Source organism: Triplophysa rosa, linkage group LG19 (genome assembly GCF_024868665.1).
Source record: "Triplophysa rosa linkage group LG19, Trosa_1v2, whole genome shotgun sequence".
Taxonomy (NCBI): domain Eukaryota; kingdom Metazoa; phylum Chordata; class Actinopteri; order Cypriniformes; family Nemacheilidae; genus Triplophysa; species Triplophysa rosa.
In genome coordinates this window covers 19096786-19116640 of record NC_079908.1, presented here as the reverse complement: position 1 = coordinate 19116640, position 19855 = coordinate 19096786, and the positions used below count along the sequence as shown (strand labels likewise).

Below are 19855 nucleotides of genomic sequence, written 5' to 3'. Positions count from 1 at the left end.
GGGGGTCGTACGACATCTATTTCAGCGTCCAGAGACGCACGCGCAACTCCGCTTTGACTATAAATAGCCACAGTGTGGTCTGATGGGACACAGAAAGATTCCAGAGTTCAATCTTCTCCCATGATCTCATTAAATCCAAAGACTGTGAAGACTACAGCCTTTCTGCACTGATGCAATCAGATTCTGGAATATTGTTTGTAAATACAGCAGATTCACAATTATTATCGCCCACAAGACACTAGCTGTGAGTATTAAACATCTGACAAATGATTATATCTTGTCTTGTTTTCGAAACACAATTATCTATACACCATTAAAATGAGATATAGTTGTCTTAAGAAGCAAAATGATACAAGAATCTATATCTGGCCTTATGAAAAATGTTTTTGCTTGAAACTAGAAAAAGAATGAAACAGCAATATATTGAGGCAGGGATCCAGGACATGTTTAAAGACTATAATAGAGATTTGGAGGTGGGCTCTTCTGACTTGAGCTAAACCACCTAGAAGCCACAAAAACAACAAAAAGCAAGCACCAATATGTCCCTGGAAACCACCTAAAACACTCCAGCACCTCTCTACAAAATATCAAATTATAAAATGACAGAAAGAGTCAGGAATATTCTGTTTTATGTTTTAAATGCATCATTCATTTTAGTTTTACAATGGTGGACATAGCCATAATATTTTGGTTACTGTGGTACATTTTTAAGTTATACGTTATTATTTAAACATTTTTTTAAACAAACCAGTGAGTGTGCACTATATGTGACCCCGTCTGTGTGTAAACCCAGCTCAAGTCATGTTTTGGGATATACTGATTTCTAAATGAAATCATTCTACATAAAGAAATTAGATGATAAAATTTTAGCCTGGATTTCACAGACTGGGTCACATATATCTGTGACCACAACAAATAAAATCTAAATAAAACATCATTCTATAACAAACCTTGAATAAAAGGCTACTGTATAATCCACAGAGAAGAGACTTGTACAGCAAGGTTGATTGCAGCAAAAACATGTACAGTGTGCAGTTCCACTGCCAACCTCATGGGGGCAGTAGAGAGGTGAGTGTCAACACGTGGGCAACTGTTGCCATTACAGAACTGTCAATCACACGCACATGTGCGCACACACACCAAGGTCAAAGGCTTTCCTTGTTTACCTACTATTCACTATCAAGTAACCATCAATAAACGTAAATCCCCTTAATTCAAAACAAATGCAAATCAAAGGGTAAAAGTTTCTGTGTCCAGATAAAAGATGAAAAAAGCAACCACAACCAAACTAGTGAAATTCCCCAACATGTTTCAAAAGAGTGTGATTCACACACACCGTAAACACCTTCAACGCTAATAGGGATGTACTATTAGATCTGAAGTAAACATGTTCGACAATTTATGAGCTTTTTAAATACTAAGAAGCCCTAACCCTGAAAAAAACGTCTTGCATCTTTTTATTTTAGAATAAGCATCATTTAGTAGGAATGTAACAATATTATCGATATCGTAATAGCAAAATTGTCTCAATATTATCGTGGTCACATGACTGTCTTCCGGGCCTAACATAGTGAATAGAGAATGTTAGAAAAAATAATAGATGTTACCTATGGCAAGGCCCATCTTGTCCAATTATTTTATTTTATTAAAGGGATTTTTAGGTTATTTGTCCCATCTCATACTATAGGCCTAACTCATACCTCTAGCAACAGTTATGATGAGAGGATAAAGAAAAGAGGATGCTTATGGCACGTTTCCAAGTCACCATTCTAAATACTGCACCAAATACCGTACCGTGGACGTTACACCGAGGTATTACCGTACAGTGACATATTAATATTGTTACATCCCTTTCATTAAGTATATTAAAATAAACAATTTCCATTGTGGGGTGGATCGGACATTCAAACCTCACAACAATAAATAAGCCTGTACACACAACCTGTAACACAACAGAAACTCTCAGACATTAAAAACATCTTGCAACAATCACTCTCTCTCTCTCCATTAATGAGATCACCAGAAGTACTACACATGATAAACTAATATTACGTAACACATTAAATTTGATAAAGCACTGACTAATTTGTTCTATTCTGGTCTCACAGGTAAGTTAAAATAACACTTAGATTCTCCTGACCTAAAAACGGCAGAGACAGGAAGCGGCTTTGAAAAGGTGCAAATGTGTGTGTGTGAGTGTGTGTGTGAAATAAATAAAATGACACTGATGGCCTTACTAACACATGGGGATGGTTTGAATATCGTATGATCTTCTATAGTAAGCAGTGTTATTATTATCGCTCATACTAAGACTTTTGAACAAACTTTAGAATTGATCTTCAGCACATAATTCACCCCATTTGTGTTTAGATCTAAATCACGTAGTCTGTTGAAAGGAAGTGTTTGTTTGAACTATTTAAGGCAAATTTGACAATTCCCGCCTGCTGGACTATAAAACAGACACACAGAGGATCCACGCTAACAAACATGACTCACATTTTCTTCAGAAATGAAAAAATCTACTTGGCCTTGACACATTTGCGCACGCATGCGCACACACACACACACGCACGCACACACACACGCACGCACGCACACACACACATTGTGCATTCAATATCTGAAGGTTTTTTTTAATCATCATGAGATATTTTGAAGTCACTCTCTTTATAGAATAAAACTGCCTCTCTCTCGCTCTCTCTGTTCTTTCAATAGCTTCTGTTCATTGTAACTGTTGCTTGTAGGCAGTTTGCATTCAGAGAGAAATATTTGTGCGAAACGTCAGCCTGTGTGTGTGTGCGTGAAATGCCAATCCGTTTGTCTTTCACACAGGGTCTTTGTGTAGCACAAACAGGCAGAACAGAACTACTGTGCCCTCTTAGTCATGATACACAGAGATCTCACACAAACGCACACACACACTTGGATGGTCGCAATCGCATCACCAATATTTGTCTTTGTGACATGAAAAAGGCCAAGATAAGCTTAAATGCCTTTTTTTCTAACACAAACGCACGCTCTAAAACACCTCATCGATTTAAACGACCCAGGAACATCTCTGCAATGCAACACCAATTGGTCTATAAAGTCTAAAACACATCAAAACACAGCCAACATCATAAATCATATATAAAGTCCAGATCCCAGTTCAGTACTAAGGAGCCTCAGACATCTCCCATCAAACCGGTCCAAGCTTTTTTTGGTAAGGCTGGTCGACACCTCACTCTAATTGTATGTGTGAGACATACAGAGAGAAACAGAGAAGGTGATTATTTGCACCTTCCTGATGTCGATCAATGCTTCGCTCGAGTTGTCAAAATAACGTATGTGTGGAGTCAAGCCTGTCTGTCATATTCAAAGTACCGCCCACAAATGAAAGCTGGAATTTTAGTCATTTTGTCCGAAATGATGACACGTTAACGCACACACAGTTTGGTTCTTCCTGTGTTACCTCGGCCACACAAACTCACAAGTTTTGCCCATGTGTGTCGGGAACTGAATGGTCTAGGATCTTACAGAACAAACCACACCAATCACAAGCCTCAGAGAATAATGAATGATTCATGAACACCCTCTAGATATTTCTTTGGATCTATGTCAAATGAATTTACTAACATTAAAGGTCCAGTGTATGGAATTTATACTATAATATAATTAAATATTATATATAATAGCTCATTCTAAGGTAATACACCTATGAAGACATATTTTTGTATATTCTATTCATTACATTTCTGTCAATAGATCCTCCAAAAATTACACATCGGACCATTAACTTTCAATTTAAGACTTACTAATAACTACATGCAACAGTCGGTTTTTTACAAAATTCTTTTTCTCATCTTGTTTTTTATTGAGGTAGTTAACCGTTTGAGATACACATCCTACAATTATACTGAGTATCACCACGACAACCAACTGAGGGATGACGTCACCATGGCTACTTACATCTCTGGTCATCTTCATCTGTAACATCTGCTGCAGGTACTCTTGCAGTGGGGTGAGACGAGGGGCTGTGGTGGGATCCGGCTCGTCCAAAAACCATCGGAGCGAACACACAGATCGCCGTCGGTTCGTGAAATCAAACAGCTCTTCGCGCATCATCGTGAACAAAGCTCACAAAAAAACGTTCTCGGCGTTAACTAAAGAAGTAAGGAATCCTTGTGCCTCGGAACAAAACTGAGACTCTAATCCCTAAAACATTTTAATTGATCAGCAACTGATGTAAAACATATCTCAAATAGAACATAGAAAGTATCTTAAGCGTTCAAGAAGGCAGAGAAATATTTTCTGCTGATCTACTGCTCATGTGGGCGATTATACCCATCATGCACTGGGAGATTTCGTAATGCAATGAACTTTGTTTGACGGTATTTGTTATTAAGCTGATTACCGGCTATAATCGACTCAAGGCAACAGACGCATTGTTAACTGCAACAACAGAACACCTTCATCCATACATAAACACACGTCCCTTCAAAAACACACATCACTCATTGTTCAGGTACACCGTTTCAAGTCCAGCTTTCTTCCATGTTGTTCTAGATTTATTTCATTACGTAAACGAGTTCCGATTTCCCAGGACCTTAAAAAGGGGACATGCTATGAAACACAGAAATGAAACCTTGAGACTGCCATAACAAGCCATTAAAGTGACAATATCAGTTTGGGATCACATTGAAACAAGACGACGATGGCACATCATGTTTTCTGACCCACAGAGTCTCACACAGTCACCGGCTGTCTGATTCACACAAGAAAGAAAACTTAAAAGCACAATCCAAACTCTTAATTCCAATGACTTTATGACAGTCAACATCTGGATTTTTGCGCCTAGGACAGACAAGAGATGTCTTACAGCTGTCGGCAGCCTAGTGTGCATTTATGACAGGGAAACATAGCATGCATGCATGTGCGAGTGTGTGTGTGTTAGATTTGCAGGGAAACTATACCGGGTATGTGTGCCAGTAAAATCTTAAGTGCACACAGGGCTGTGGTTGGTGGGTGATCCAGATCTGCAGAACTGAAAAGGTGACACTGGAAGGCTAAATTTAGACACACACACACTCACTTACACACTTGCACGCACACAGCACTCAGATTATCTTCACCACTTAGCTACAGAACGGGGGTGAACACATTTTTGCTGAGGATATAGATCCATTGTAATCAGATTTAAAAAATAAGAAGTGAATGCATATTTGCGTGTGCATCCTGTACATCCAGACCAGAGAGGGCGCTGTTTGTGTTCTGGGTCATAAAGAGGACTAACATTTTGGCATGCATTCGAAATCACATACTGTGAGAGTATGTACCGAATTAAATCGAGTATGTACTTCTTGACCATTAAATCAATATGTTCTAGTATGTGTGGGTGCAGTTTATACACATTTTTCATTGTCATGTGACCTGTATGTTTATTCACCTATACAACAGCCGTGACAGTGCTAGGTGTTGTTGAACAAGTACTGTTTAAGCACAACAAATACATTTCTTGGTACCTATATTACACTTAAAAAAATGAAAGAAGTGTCCATCCAACGCATACTGAGAAATCTTGGGTTTTTCTGTCCTATTGCTTTACTTACTGGGGCTTGGTCAGTATCAGCATTTTAACATATAAGGGGGACAATAGGCCCCATTTTGTTATACAAGCGTATACATGATTAGATGCTCATATGTATTCACAGTGGCAAATGGTAGCAAATGCAACTACTTAACACACCTGACACATAACGTGAACCTTCTCACTGTTTTCTCTCCCCAATTCTACTAATGCACTTATGAAAACTGTAGAAACAGCAACGGCAAACAGTTCCTTTATGTTTAGTCTCCGGTCGTTGGCTAACTGCTAACAAAGTTAGCTTATATATGCGCTAATACGTGAAAAATAACTTAACTTGTTCCCCGTGTTGTGATTACCCTGTTGAAAAAAACAGCATATGCTGGGTTAGGTATGTTTGGATGCTGACCAGTTTAAACCAGCTATGGACCAGCACATGACCAGCTTAAACCAGCACATGACCATCTTAAACCAGCACAAACCAGCAAACCAGCATCAAAACATACCAAACCAGCATATGCTGGTTTTTTAACAGGGTAGGTGGGCAAACACATACTCAAACCATAATCCGTTGTTTTATTGAACTTTAAGTGATATAAAGTGTACGGTGAAAACACCAGCATTTTTGATGATCATTTCTACTGGTCCGCTAGTTTTATTGTGTTTAACTACAACTGTCGTCGTTTTTTTCTGGCAATTGCAGCAGGTATGTGTTATAATATCAGATTAGAGTCTGTAATCTGTCGATTCTGGCACTTAACAGCACCGCAAAGATGATATTTTAAATTCATTATGTAGCCGAATCTGTGCTGATATGTATTGGCCGCAGTTTTCCCCTTGTTTTGACTCCAGCTAATGCTGTGACGTAATCGTGACGTCGGCGTAAAAAGGGGTGTATAGGAGAAAACAGTAGCTAAAAGGCCACCTCTAAAAAAATCTGTCTCAGGCCCTGTGCACACATTTACAAAATCAAACGTATTCGACTGTTACACTGCATCAGTAACAGGATTGATGTATCAGAATATAAGAGAATAGCAAAAATAAAGCAAGGAATAGCGGAAAAAGCACTGTAATAAGCCTCCATCCACTCCACCTGCAAACTCACAAAACAAACCACAAACACATCTGGCAACACTCAACAAACAAACATCTGGCAACCCTGTTAGCCATAGACACACACCACAGCTGTGACTGTGTATCGCCATACAACAAATTAACCATGGTAACTATAGCCAAAATACTGCAGTTACCACAGTTATTGTTACTATACTGTAAAAATATAATACGATAATTTCAACGTATTTATCACAAATAATTTTTTATGTACTTTCTGCATTAATTTAATCCCAGAAGTGCAAAGCAAAAAAAAGAAACTTATAAACTATGGATCTGAGCTCAGGTCTTTTTCTATTCTTTTTTTAAACAACCAGTTATATCGCAGAAATGAAACTCTTAAAAACCCGTGGCGACTGTATTTGGGTGGAAACTATGGATACCATGGTGCATTTTTGTAAGGGGTGGCCGAACCTCTCGTTCACATTCAGTTAATCATCATCAAACTGAGACTCTCCTCTCTTCCAGAACATTCTCTTAGTAAGATATTGAAATAGGCCCTTGTAACTACTTCCTGTTTCTGATTCTCACTTCCTCTTCCCCAATGATAGATACACACAGCCTCCAAAAAACACATAATCTCTGCCTTGTGTGTCCTAGAGAGAAGAGAAACCTGTTTTACCACAAAACTAAGTAAACCATTTAACGCCCACTGCAAAAACCCACAATGAACTAAAATATATTAAATGAGAGCTAAAAGCACCCGTTCCCTTAATATTAGCATAGTTTTGTTTGAGGTTAGTGTTAGTGTTACGCATCACTAAAATGATTACTAACTTCGCTCTGGCATTGCCAAAACAGTTGCCATGGGCCCAAATACACAGAATGAAGCCATGCCCGTCTGCCATTGTTTCCATAGCAACAGATCATTTTGTGATTGGACGAGGACTGAACAAATGGAATATCACGTTTTGCAAAAAGGGAAGTTATTGAGCCCACAACAAGGAAACACACGGAAGTGAGAGAAACGCACACAAGAGATGTAAATGATGTTAATGCCTACTGTTTATGAACGCAGTGTGACCAACATTGCGAAATAAATCAGAAGGTGGGCCCACGACGATAGAGACACCGACAGCTTTATCAGTTTCCCAGAGTTCCACAGCTCACAAAGCTGCTATTCATACAAACTATTCATGTGTGTCACAGAACGGTCACACCGGGTTAACGCAACATACTGTCGCTATCTAATGTTACCAGAATAAAAGAAAAATCAGTGGCAATAAAGAAATCTGTCAACAGCAGATTATCATACACCACAACATTTACATGAGACTTCAAAGAATGCAGTGGTACTGTTGTGGCACGTGTGACAAAACATGGTATTACTATTGCACACGTAAAACACTTGTTTTTTCTCTCTGATTAAAGATTTGCATGCGTATCTCAGAAACAGATGATTTATTTCATTGACGAACACACGCAAGAACGATGCTTGATTTGAGTTACGGTCCCGTGAATTAATTTAAAACAGAGGTGCGTTTTTTCTCACCTTTGCTAATTTAAGGAAACGCGCACAGTATTTATTTGGCAACCTCAGGGGTCGCTAGGCAACGGCAGAGGAAGACGGAAGCAGCAGCGTTACACACAGCACAGATAACTGTGTTTTACAATCTGGTATTCAAACACATGCATTTCCTATGAGAAGGCATCTGTGTGTGTGAGCTGATTTAGCTGTAAAGTATATGGTTTTAGACAAAAATACTATGGTATTGGACAACACTTTAAATAACTATTTCGAGAAGTGTGCCCATTCCATTCATACTGACACATGCTTGAGTAAATGTTCTTTATGGGAGTCGAACTGTCGAGGTTTCATTACAGGCTTGCACTACTCGGACGTAAAAGACGGTCATTTGTCTCATCTCTAATTTGAACACAGAATACACACATTCAAGAGGTGCCAGTGCAAACAGACATTATCAGTGCTCTGAAACACAAAAACACACAGAGATGTTAGAGGAAGTTAAACGTTAAAAAATGAAACATTTGTCCCATAAACAAACAAGTCGGACAAACAAGTCGAGAATGACTATGAATAAAAATAAATAAGCGAAACAAAACAGAAACAGCTGAAAACAGTAAAAGATTGACCATATTCAAAAGGTTAAACATAGAATGAGATTGCATTTACACTTAAAGTCCCCAAAATAAACATTCTGTCCTTTTTGTACTCTCTCAATGATATTAAATGGAGAGCAAATGGAAACTTTTGCTTGAGTCTCCTGATATTCCTTCTGAGAAAAAGGGGCAGAAATCTCACAAATGTATCTGTCATTAGAGTTTCAGAAGAGATTTGTCAAGTCTGCAATCGAAACTCAATATTATTGAACATCTCACTCGAAACATTTCTCATCAATTTTACCCAAATCCAGATTATTCTACAATCTACGTTCATTTTACACCTCCATACTCTTCATGGATTTGAACCACTGCTTCATTTGTTTCTATTTTTATTGCTCCTAATAATTTTTTGGAGAAGCATCTGAGACTAGGTTGATCCATAAATGAAACAACAAAAAACACCATCGAATCTCCGGAGCTATAAAAGAGCAACATCTGAGCAATAAAACCTTTCTCTGGTCCCCCATGACCCCTTACTCTCGCTTACTCTTCTAGCACAACTTTGCAATGCATTATGGGAAACGTCTGGTTATTTCACGCTTTTGAGCTGTAAATTTCCTCCTATGCTATCCAAATGAGCTTCTGCACCCCCAGAAACACACCCTTACAGCTCTAGATTGAGCGAGCAAACTTCTCTCGTCATTCTGCGACACGCACACATTAACACACACAGCAGGAAACACATTGGCTCCAGTTACAGGGCAAAAAACGACCCCAGCAGGAGGCCGGCGTGTGTGTGTGTGTGTACATTTGCTCGTCATTCCAGAGGCCAGTAGTCTGGGTTGGGCTCGGGTGTGTGTGTTTTTATGGAAGGGGAAGACCCGACCCAGTCTTACAGTCTATTTGCAGGTCGTACCGAAGCCGCATGGAATCTTTTTATCTTTCGGCTTGAGAAACAATCGCCTCGGCTCGGCGGAAACTAAACATCCAGATGATTCAAACGTCCAGCATACGGGACAAATTTAACCTCCACATGCAAGTGTGTGTGTGTGTGTGCGTGTGTTTTATTAGTCTGGTAGCTGTCTCACAAAAACGGTATGTGGCTACAATTTCATTACCAGACCATTTCGCCACATCTTTCTCACTTTCTCTAAGTTTTACGTTGCATTATGTGTGTCTGCCTGGTCAATGTACCTACACAGTTGCTAGATAAACCCTATAACCAACATCCAAAAACACACACTCGAACTCCAAATAATCCAGATTATTCCATCTATACAATTCACATTCATTCACTCATCCATATTCTTCATGTATTTAAACAATCGTCTCATTTGTGTATTTGCATTCTCCAAAGCAATTTTAGGAGAATCATCTGATACTAGAACTCCATCAATTCTCCTGCATGAAAGATCAACCTCCGAGCAATAAAACTTTTTCTCTGGGCTTTATTACTTTCCGTCTTAAACACCACCACAACAAACACGTACTTATAACTTCAAGCATAAAGTCTGAATATCAATCGGGGAACAGTTTTTGTCTTATCCACTTACAATAAAAAAACACATTCTGATTACAGACCATCTGATCAGCTAAATATTGATCTCATTGATCTCAGAAGACTGCAATCGGATGTGGTCTTACCCTCAACTGCTGGACCTTTAACAGCGGTTCCCCTTTAATAACGTCCATGACTCCCTGACAAGTTCAACCGTGTACCGTTAACGGCTTCCGTTACAGTAGCCACGCCCGAGCAGGACAGCTGAGACCGTCTGATGTGTGTAGAAATGTTGGCCAGTGACTGTGAGAGTTGTGTGTGTGAGAATTCACCTTGTCATATTCCAACAATACAGAGCTTGACACACGAATACAATCACACACACATAGAAGTGAAATTCTCAATGGTTAATGTAAAGGTTACAGCTTATGCCATTAATGGGTTTCATTGTTTTGTTTCCCGTTTCAGAGCAGAACAGAGATTTATGTTTGTTACGTACATTAGTACCTGAGATCCACCAAAATTGTGGGGACCAGCTAGCCGTCCCCAAGAAGGAAACTCTTTATTAAACATACTAAATAAATATTGCAAATTTGGAAATGTAAAAATGTTTCTGTTAAGGTTTGGGGATAGAAAATACCAGGTCTGTATAAAAACAATAGAAGTCTATGGCAAGTCACCACCAAAATACCAAAACAAACTTAGATTTGCGTGCTATGCTTTTAAGGTCATGATGGGTGTCAAAATTAATACAGATGAAAAAGATGAAAAATAATTTATACTAAACTATCCATGAGGATATGAAATAATTTGAATAAACTAGCTGAATTTACAAAAAAAACCAGGGACATTTTTAGACAAATGTAAACAGGTTTTGCATGTTAAAGGGGACAGTTCACCCAAAAAATGAAAATTCTGTCATCATTTACTTACCCCTCTGTAAATTTTGTTGTTCCGCTGAACCCCCAAAAAACGATGTTTAGAAAATAATTTGTATCCGAACATTTCTGGGACACTATAGACTTTCATAGTAGGGGAAAAATTACTATGGTAGTCAATAGTGCCCCAGACCTGATTAGTTTCCCCGTATTCTTCAAAATATCTTCTTTTGTGTTCAACAGAACAACGAATATTATACAGCTTTGGATTAACTTGAGGGTGAGTAAATAGTGACAAAATGTTTTAATTTTGGGTGAACTGTCCCTTTAAGGTACAACGAATGTTACAAAGGTAACATTCTTAATGTTACCTTTGTAACATTATTGTCGTCAGAATGCTCATATATGATCTTTGATGACTGTTTATACAATACTGGTTTAGGTGTGTAAAGAAGTTCCTCAGGGTTTTGTACAGGGCAAATTACTGAATTCAGAATTGAATACACAAGACATTCATCTTGTTTTCGGTTTGGCACTTCAGAGGACCTCTGACCTTGAGTATCACACTTTGACACTTTGCTCATCCTTCACTGACGTTGCAAATCAAGCGGCTTGTCAACCACCGGGAACATCTTGCTAACAGCATAACAAAATGCTAAAAACCCCTGAAAACACAACAGCTGTTATGAATCTAGGATGTCTAGATAACGTGTCATCCTGTTATTTAACTAAATTTACGACAGGAAAACAATAAAGATTGATTTGTTTTTCTATACATACAAATACTGTAAAATGAACTCAGGCCTAGCCCTCTCACATGGAATCAGTGAGATCTGAAACGCGGCGTATCGCATCTTGACTCTAAAATGTGCTGCAGTTATGAAATGCGCTTCTCTCTCTCTCTCTCTTTGTTTCCCTCCCTGAAACAATCACATGTTTTGCCACATTTGACTTCATCTGTGAATAGACGCATTTGTGAGCTTCCACACACACAGGCCTTCCTCTAGAAAGCCACAAAGCACTTGTTTTAATACTCAAGAGCTTTGTCTGAAAATGAAAGCAGTATTTCTGGGTATCATAAACCCTAAAAACCCAACACTAAAAAAACAGCAAAACGCTTAAAATAGAACTTAATGAGCCAAAGAAACATAAACGCTTTAAATAACCAGTGGGTTTACATGTACTCAAGCTTTCTATTTTGTGCCTTAAAACCAGATATAGGAGATGCTTCCTTTTTTCTCACCTTTAACATTATTTCCAATTTACCATCAATAATTCTGATAATATGTGAAAAACAAACATATTATCATAGCAAATGATCAGAGAGAACGAGAATGATGTAAAAAGATACAATGGGGCAGGGGCACCGTCTAGACCATCTTGCACAGAAATAATCGTGAAACAGACCTAAATAACAGAGCACCTTAGCATTCCTCGTGGCTGATGTCATCAGAAAGTGCCACTGTACTTACTCAGGAGATGATGTCATCAATTGGTGCCAAAGATCTACACATAACTCACATTTACTGCGCTGAAAACAGTCATTAAGCTTTGCAGTTGAGTTTTGCAGTTATTGTTCCTGTGTTGCGAAAGACAGTGAGTCAGTCAGGGCCTCTTACCACTTCACCGAGAACAGCTGAGGCACAACTTCATACATGATGGTACCTCATATGAGGATGTGCAACCTCACTTCCTGCCATGCCACTTCCTTCCGCGACAGCTCACCACAGTGTAATGACACTGTGCAGAGCAAATCTGTATGTGCGTATCTATTCAACCATCCTTTAAAGGCACAGATCACCCAAAAATGAAAATTCGATCCATTTACTTGCAGTGGTTTCGTGTATATCTAATAGAAGTCGTTGTTTGGTTACCAACATCCTTCAAAACGTCTTCTTTTGTGTTCTGCAGAAAAATGTCATACAGGTTCAAAATGACAAGAGGGTGAGTAAATGATGACAGAATTAAAATTTTTGGGTGAACTGTCCCTTTAAAGACAAATCTTCAGAAATGATCAACAAATGTATCAAGTAATATGAAGTCAATCATCTTAAATGTGTCAAGTCATTCTAATTAGCTGTAGATAAAAACAATAGATGTCTATGGTCTATGTCTAGGGTTTGCACCTACGTCAAGGTTTGGTCAGTTACCCGAATGCGTGGCCATATTGGAGATACTCGGATCTAAACAACAGCATGGGTTGCACGGTTAATGTACTACATAAGACGTCGTTCTACTAATTTATTATGTCTAAACCACAGAAAAAACGTGTGGAAGCTGCTAAATCATATAGAGAAGGACTTGGTAAGCAGGAAAGGGCGCGATATTTTGACAAACTAAAGTTAATAGGTGGTAGGTACCTATTTATAGGTAGTACTCCAGATGTTTTTCCCCGGTCCGACCGATTAGTACAGCCCAAAACAAGACAATAATTGACCATTTTCAGCAGCAATAATCATCGAAACTTGCGAGCTCCGTTTGGTTCAGTGCCATTGTTTACATTCAGTACTGCCAGTATGCCGACTTCCGGATTGATGACGTGTCGTGAAAACCCTCTATATAGAAAGCAAACTAAACGTGTGAATATGGAGTAATGGGGCCTCACATAGACCAGGGTTTTTCCTGCATAGAGAAATTGGAGGCGGCCGCCTCCGTCAGATGTCGTGCCGCCTCCGTCAAATGTTGTGCCGCCTCAGACTCTCGCCAAAATTATGTTGGGTGTCTTCACAAGAAATGCTGCTTGCATTTAACACTGTCATTTGTAACTGCAGTTGCTGCTTTACGCCACAGTGGAGGCGCTGTTTTGTTATCAGCACACTGAGGCGCTAAAGAGTTGCAGAACAAGAGCTAGCTGTGTTTGACGGCTGTTTGTTTTGCATCCACGTACGTTTCATTTCTTGAAATTTATTAAATTATCATGACGTACATCATTGTAATGTCTTCAGCTGTGCAGTTGGATCGTTGAATCAGCGTATACTGTACAGAGCGAGTTCGCCAGTATGAACGCACATTGCGCTCAGAACGACTCGCACACGAATGACTCATTTGAACCGATTCATTTAAACTATTGAACTTTTCAGTCACTAGCGAATATAAGAGATCCTTGAATCATTTAAAGTGAACCACAGAGAATGCTGGATGTGAATGAGCTTTGCTCATTTAGAAAGACTGGTTAATTCAGTTGCCTATTGTGGGCTGAAAAGTTAGTTGAAATTATGAAAAAGCTTTATGTGATTAAAAAAAGTCTGTTTGGTTGAATAAAAGTAATGTTTTATATAACTTAAAATAGTCATTTTCATCTAATTTTATTAGAACTTTGAATATGTCAAAGTCACTTTGGTTAAGCCACTTAAAGGTACGGTAGGCCTACGTGTGTGTGTGTACAAGATCAGGATGGCACCACCTCCGCCTCATTTTGAGCCAGGAAAAACCCTTATACAGTATACAGTGATTCCTATATCCGGACAGTTATAATGTATCGATTTATTGTATTAAACATCCCAAATTTAAAAGCAATCTTTCAAAAAGATAAATAACACAATAACAAACAAACCATTACAGATCGCGCTGCTTTACTCACGAAAATCTTTTGTTAAACTAAAACACAACACATACACTCTTTTGAAATGAAGACAAAAGGATGCAGACATTTTCTGGTCATATATTCCTGGAACATGTCCGCAGTAAATGTAATGAACTACATATGTGGAGTCTTGTGGACTTTGAGGTGATCTTGAGGTGAACCGACTTCATACATCCTATAAAAATCACCTTTTCAACAAATGTCTTGAGAAACGGCAACGACTCAAAATAGTTAAACTAGATGAAAGAAGGATTTAGTATCATTTGCTTGTAGATGACACTATATATAACGTTTTCTAATGCAATATCATTCCTTCACTTCTAAGTGTCACTTAAGAGCTTTGTGGGTCACTGTAACATGTGTCGTTTATGTAAGGTCTTGTATCACACTGAAGGGCCTTATTTCGCGATAACAGCCGGCTGCTTGTACATTATCCTGCTTATTACACGGCTACATGCCACATCAGAAAAAAACTGGACATGAAATTGAAATATTTCATTAGCTCATTTTTAACGAATGCAGACCTTCCGCGAGGAAAAGCCGTTTAGTTTCCTTTTTAAAGTAAGAAATGACGTTCAAACATCACAAACAGGCAAATTGGTTTCATCGTTTGTAAATATAATGTCATATATGTTATTAAAGACATATTTATAATTGATTTTTGTGTAATATTAAACTGCCCCTCTCAAAATGATTTGCAGCATCCGGGTTACAGGGTGTTATTCGTTTTGAGACGTTGTTATTTGAAAATAACAACCCTTGGAATGTCGCGACTGGCCAATCAGAATCAAGCATTCAAATGAGCTGTGTAATAAGACACGTAACATAACACACGGCTCATGTCTTTAACACATCTAAGACCTTGCAATCACAACCCTCAATTAATCTCACATGATGCTATCCGTGAAAATTCATGTCCTCGGGAGGATTTCGTCTCACTCCCATCAGCGTTCAGACGGGAACGAGAACGGACAGTGTGTAATTAGTTGCAGGCAGCAGGACGAAAGGTATGACATCACTGGTAAAACATGACTGCACCAGCGCTCACCTTCCCACTACACACACACACACACACACACACACGGCGTCCTTACAATCAACATAGCTATCTGTCCTTTTAACATGCCTGTCTCTCCTCACATGACAAGCCCCTCACAGGATTTAACCACACGCTAATCATTCTCCATGCACTGAAGAGATTGCGGACTAACCATATATCACACACACACACACACACGTCTAGTTTACTATCTCCGTGGGGACAGTCCATAGGCGTAATGAGTTGTATACTGTACAAACTGTATATTTTATCCCCTAACCCTACCCCTAAACCTAAAGATCATAGAAAACTTGTTGCATTTTTAGATTTTCAAAAAGTATCGTTCTGTACAATTTATAAGCTTTTGTGCCCATGAGGACCTCAATTTTGGTCCCTACGGTGACATGAGTCCCCATGTGTTTAGGTCCCCACCGGGATATAAAAACATGTCCACACATACACACACACAACACCCACAGGGATTATAAAGTAGGATGGAGATACAGTAGAACCTTTCTTCATTATAAAGCCACTGCAACAGGGCACTCAAGGGCGAGAGAGAGAGAGGGGGATGGATGCATGGATAGATAGATAGATAGATAGATAGATAGATAGATAGATAGATAGATAGATAGATAGATAGATAGATAGATAGATAGATAGATAAAGTTTGAATCAGTTATCTTAAATAAAAACTAAAACCGGAACTGTGAAGCACTATATAAATATACTTTGTGGTGCACAGACAAATAAATGGCATGTATTTGTGTGCTTTGTGGTCACCGCTGAACTAGTTTTGTCACACCGCACTTGAGCATGAAAAAATAGACATGCAACACTGATAGACAAACACAGTAAGTTCTGTGGTAGAGCACTGCATTTGCAGCAAAATGCACTGGAAGTCGCTTTCGCTTTAAAGGGGTCATATGGCGCGAATAGGTGTTTTTCTGTGTCTTTGGTGTGTTATAAGTTGCTCATGCATGTATTAGACACGTAAAACTGCAAAAATGAAAGTGTGGGAACAAAAGATGCATTCTATCCAAAAGCGAATGCTCACCCAGACCTGCCTGAAACGCCTCGTGTAGCCACACCCCCACAAATCTACGTCAGTTTGTGGTATGATTTGACTGAGACCGCCCAAATGCAAGTAAGGTGGGCGTTCCTGTCAGTCCAATTGCTTTGGAACCTGATGTTCCGAATATGGTAAGAGGCGTTACATTTCTGTCACAGGCTTGCAATGTTCGACCAATCACCACGCACTGGTTAACTGGCCAATCATAGCACACCTCGCTTTTCAGAGCCTTGAGCTTTGTAAAAATCTGCACGTTTCAGAGAGGCGGAGCAAATAGGAGATACAAACATGCACGGTATGTGGAAAATACAGCGTTTTTGAACCTTAAATCGTGTATACACATTGCATTACATCTAAAACAAACAATTATTCGTTTTAGCCGTGTCATACGACCCCTTTAAAAAAAGAGCATCTACCAAACGCATGAATGTACTGTAAATGCAACTCTTTAAATGAACAGGAGAAGGCGAATAACATTTCTGCATCTTCTTTAAGGTAGCCAATGGCATTGCAGCTTTTGTAACTGGTCGACCAATAGCATTTCTGCTACTCTTTCACTGTTCTCCGGTAAGAATCGATTGCCTGCTGATCCAGCGAGTCAACACCCGTGAATCAGCAGGGATGAAACTCTGAATCACAGAAGGGATTGAATGATCGGGAGTGAATCAGCAGGGATGAATCATTTGATCTGATTCTCCCAGAAAGAGCCTGTGTAGCTGAAGCCCTGCAGGAGTCATAAAGACAAAAGAGAGAGAAGAAAGAGAAGCAAAGAATGCGATAAATGAGGGAGGACGTATGAGGAAATAAAAATTCACCTGCTGAAGAGATCTTCCAAAAGTTTACATAAGGAAACCGCAAGTTGTTCAAATGATAAAATCTCATTCGATGCGTGTATTTATAAAAGCAGAAAAGAGAAAGTTCTCAACAACACTGCACACTGTATACTGCATACTAGTTTTATGAGTAAGGAATAGTATTGATATTACTTCTAATACATTCATACCGTGAGGCTCTCAGCTAACGCCAAATGCATGAAAATGTCATCACATTAAAAATGGAAAGTCAAGCTGAGTGCATTGCATTGTGGGATACAATACTCTGAGCCGTGTGCATTTATCGACAATGCAATTGGCTAATGTATGTATCCCATCCATACTGTGCACAGTATACTATATGGTAGATGGATATAGCAGTATGCTAGTTTCTCATTCACAACAATAGGCACAGTAACTTCACACACAGTCAAATCTCACTTCCTGTAAAGCATGAAGGACATTTCTGGTTTTAGATTTATGCACCGTTTACAGGTCATCAAATAGTTTTTGTTTTCTAAACACAAAAAGTATTTTGAAAGGAAACACAGAAAGAGAGATTCAAGTTAGGGAGTTTGTCTGATTAAGAGAATGTGTCACATGTTTACATGTTGTGTGTATGTTGGTTCAGGCATCCTCAACACGGCAGACGGCAGCTTATGTTTGTGACGCATGATATTGGCCTCCTTGGTATCTTGGCTCCCGTGTGCTTGTGTATACGTGTGTGTGTGTGTGTGTGTGTGTGTGTGTGTGCGCGCTTTGTGGGTGTGAGAGTCAAGCTTTAGTCAGATAATAAACCACGGCAACGTTTCCAGCATTTAACGGTTCGACCACCAAAGTCAAAAATGCGAACTCTAAAATAAAATGAGGCTATAGAACACGTTGTCCATATTTCTGTAACTTCTAATAACCTTTTGGAATGAACCCACACTCGTTTTAGAGTCATGAAGCCGGTTTGTTCATTTAGGTTCTAAATAAGTATACATTGTTACAAAGTTGTCTTGAATGTAAAAATCTGATTTCCCGGCAACGGCACGGGTCAGTTCACTGAGCTACTGTCATGAAGTCTATAAAACCAAATCAATACCAACACTGTGAGGATTCAGTTGGCGATCAATCAGACCCCCAGCATCAGGGGGCTTTTTGGCCTGATCTGAAACCTGGAGTCTCGCAACAATCATCTCTATCGTGTCCTTCTAAATCCTTACAATTCAATTAAAATGTATTTGTGTACCAATAAAAAAAACGCTAAACCACTGCAAAGGAGAAAAGCTCCATATAATACACACTTTATATATCATAGCCCTACGGCTCAGCATCACGTTTTGACAGTTCAAGAATTCACATCGGGCCCTGAAATGCTTCAGATATAACCTTGTATCTCATCAGGATTTGTTACAAATGCTGCATTCTCGTGCAAAAAATTGCATGATGCCACACGGCACACAAGACGGGCAGCGTGTTTGACATTCCTCTGATCACCAAAACGCAGACAAAAAATACACAGAGGTACACGCAAAGACACCAGAGTAACTGAGAGAGACCAGCCTGAAGGCAAGCAGCAGGTTGAAGCTCTACCGTGGGGCCAAGATGGGTTCTACCCAACATGTAACAAACACAACCAACCCTGAACATCTGCAACAATGTCACATCGCAAACATTCACATAAACATCACTGAAACTTTCGTTCTACACCTTTCACGTGTACGGGCTACAAAATATTGCTATACTATTATGATATAGCTTAGGTAAAATCGCCTATGCATGCAATGCACAACAAATGCATAAATTAATCCTAACTGCACATTACGCAGTTCATATATCATGCAAATATATGGCTATCTATTAGTATTAGATATAGTACACAAAAACATAAAGCTATTTATTAGATGACGCGTTAATTAAAGCTATATTATGCACTGGCGATCGCAAGAAGTCCACGGTTCCGTTATCGCGACAGAAACTCACCCATAGGTCGGTTCCCCAGCTCATGGTTCCCCGCGTAATAATCCACGACTCGTGCGCACGGACGCGTTTGGACTCCAGACCACGGCAGCGGAACGGAGACTGACTCTCGGTTCTGTGCTTCTGTGTTTGCGTGGGGGTGGGTGTGTGTTCTCCCGGGGCTCTTGCGTACTGCCTGTGTGTGTGTGTGTGTGTGTGTGTGTGTGTGTGTGTGTGTGTGTGTCTCTCTCTCTTCCTGATATATGGGTGTGTGTGTGTGTGTGTGTGA

The 19855-nt window shown here is 39.3% G+C and overlaps 1 protein-coding gene across 1 annotated transcript in view; it reads right to left on the bottom strand.

Annotated features, from left to right (window-relative positions):
* Positions 1-19809, bottom strand: part of LOC130570785 (formin-binding protein 1) — a 54904-nt gene extending 35095 nt beyond the window's left edge. Inside the window, exon 1 of the mRNA XM_057361243.1 lies at positions 19591-19809. Within this exon, the coding sequence (XP_057217226.1) occupies positions 19591-19614 (24 nt within the window). The 5' untranslated portion in view covers positions 19615-19809. The remainder of the gene's footprint in view (positions 1-19590) is intronic.
* Positions 19810-19855: the final 46 nt, after the last annotated feature.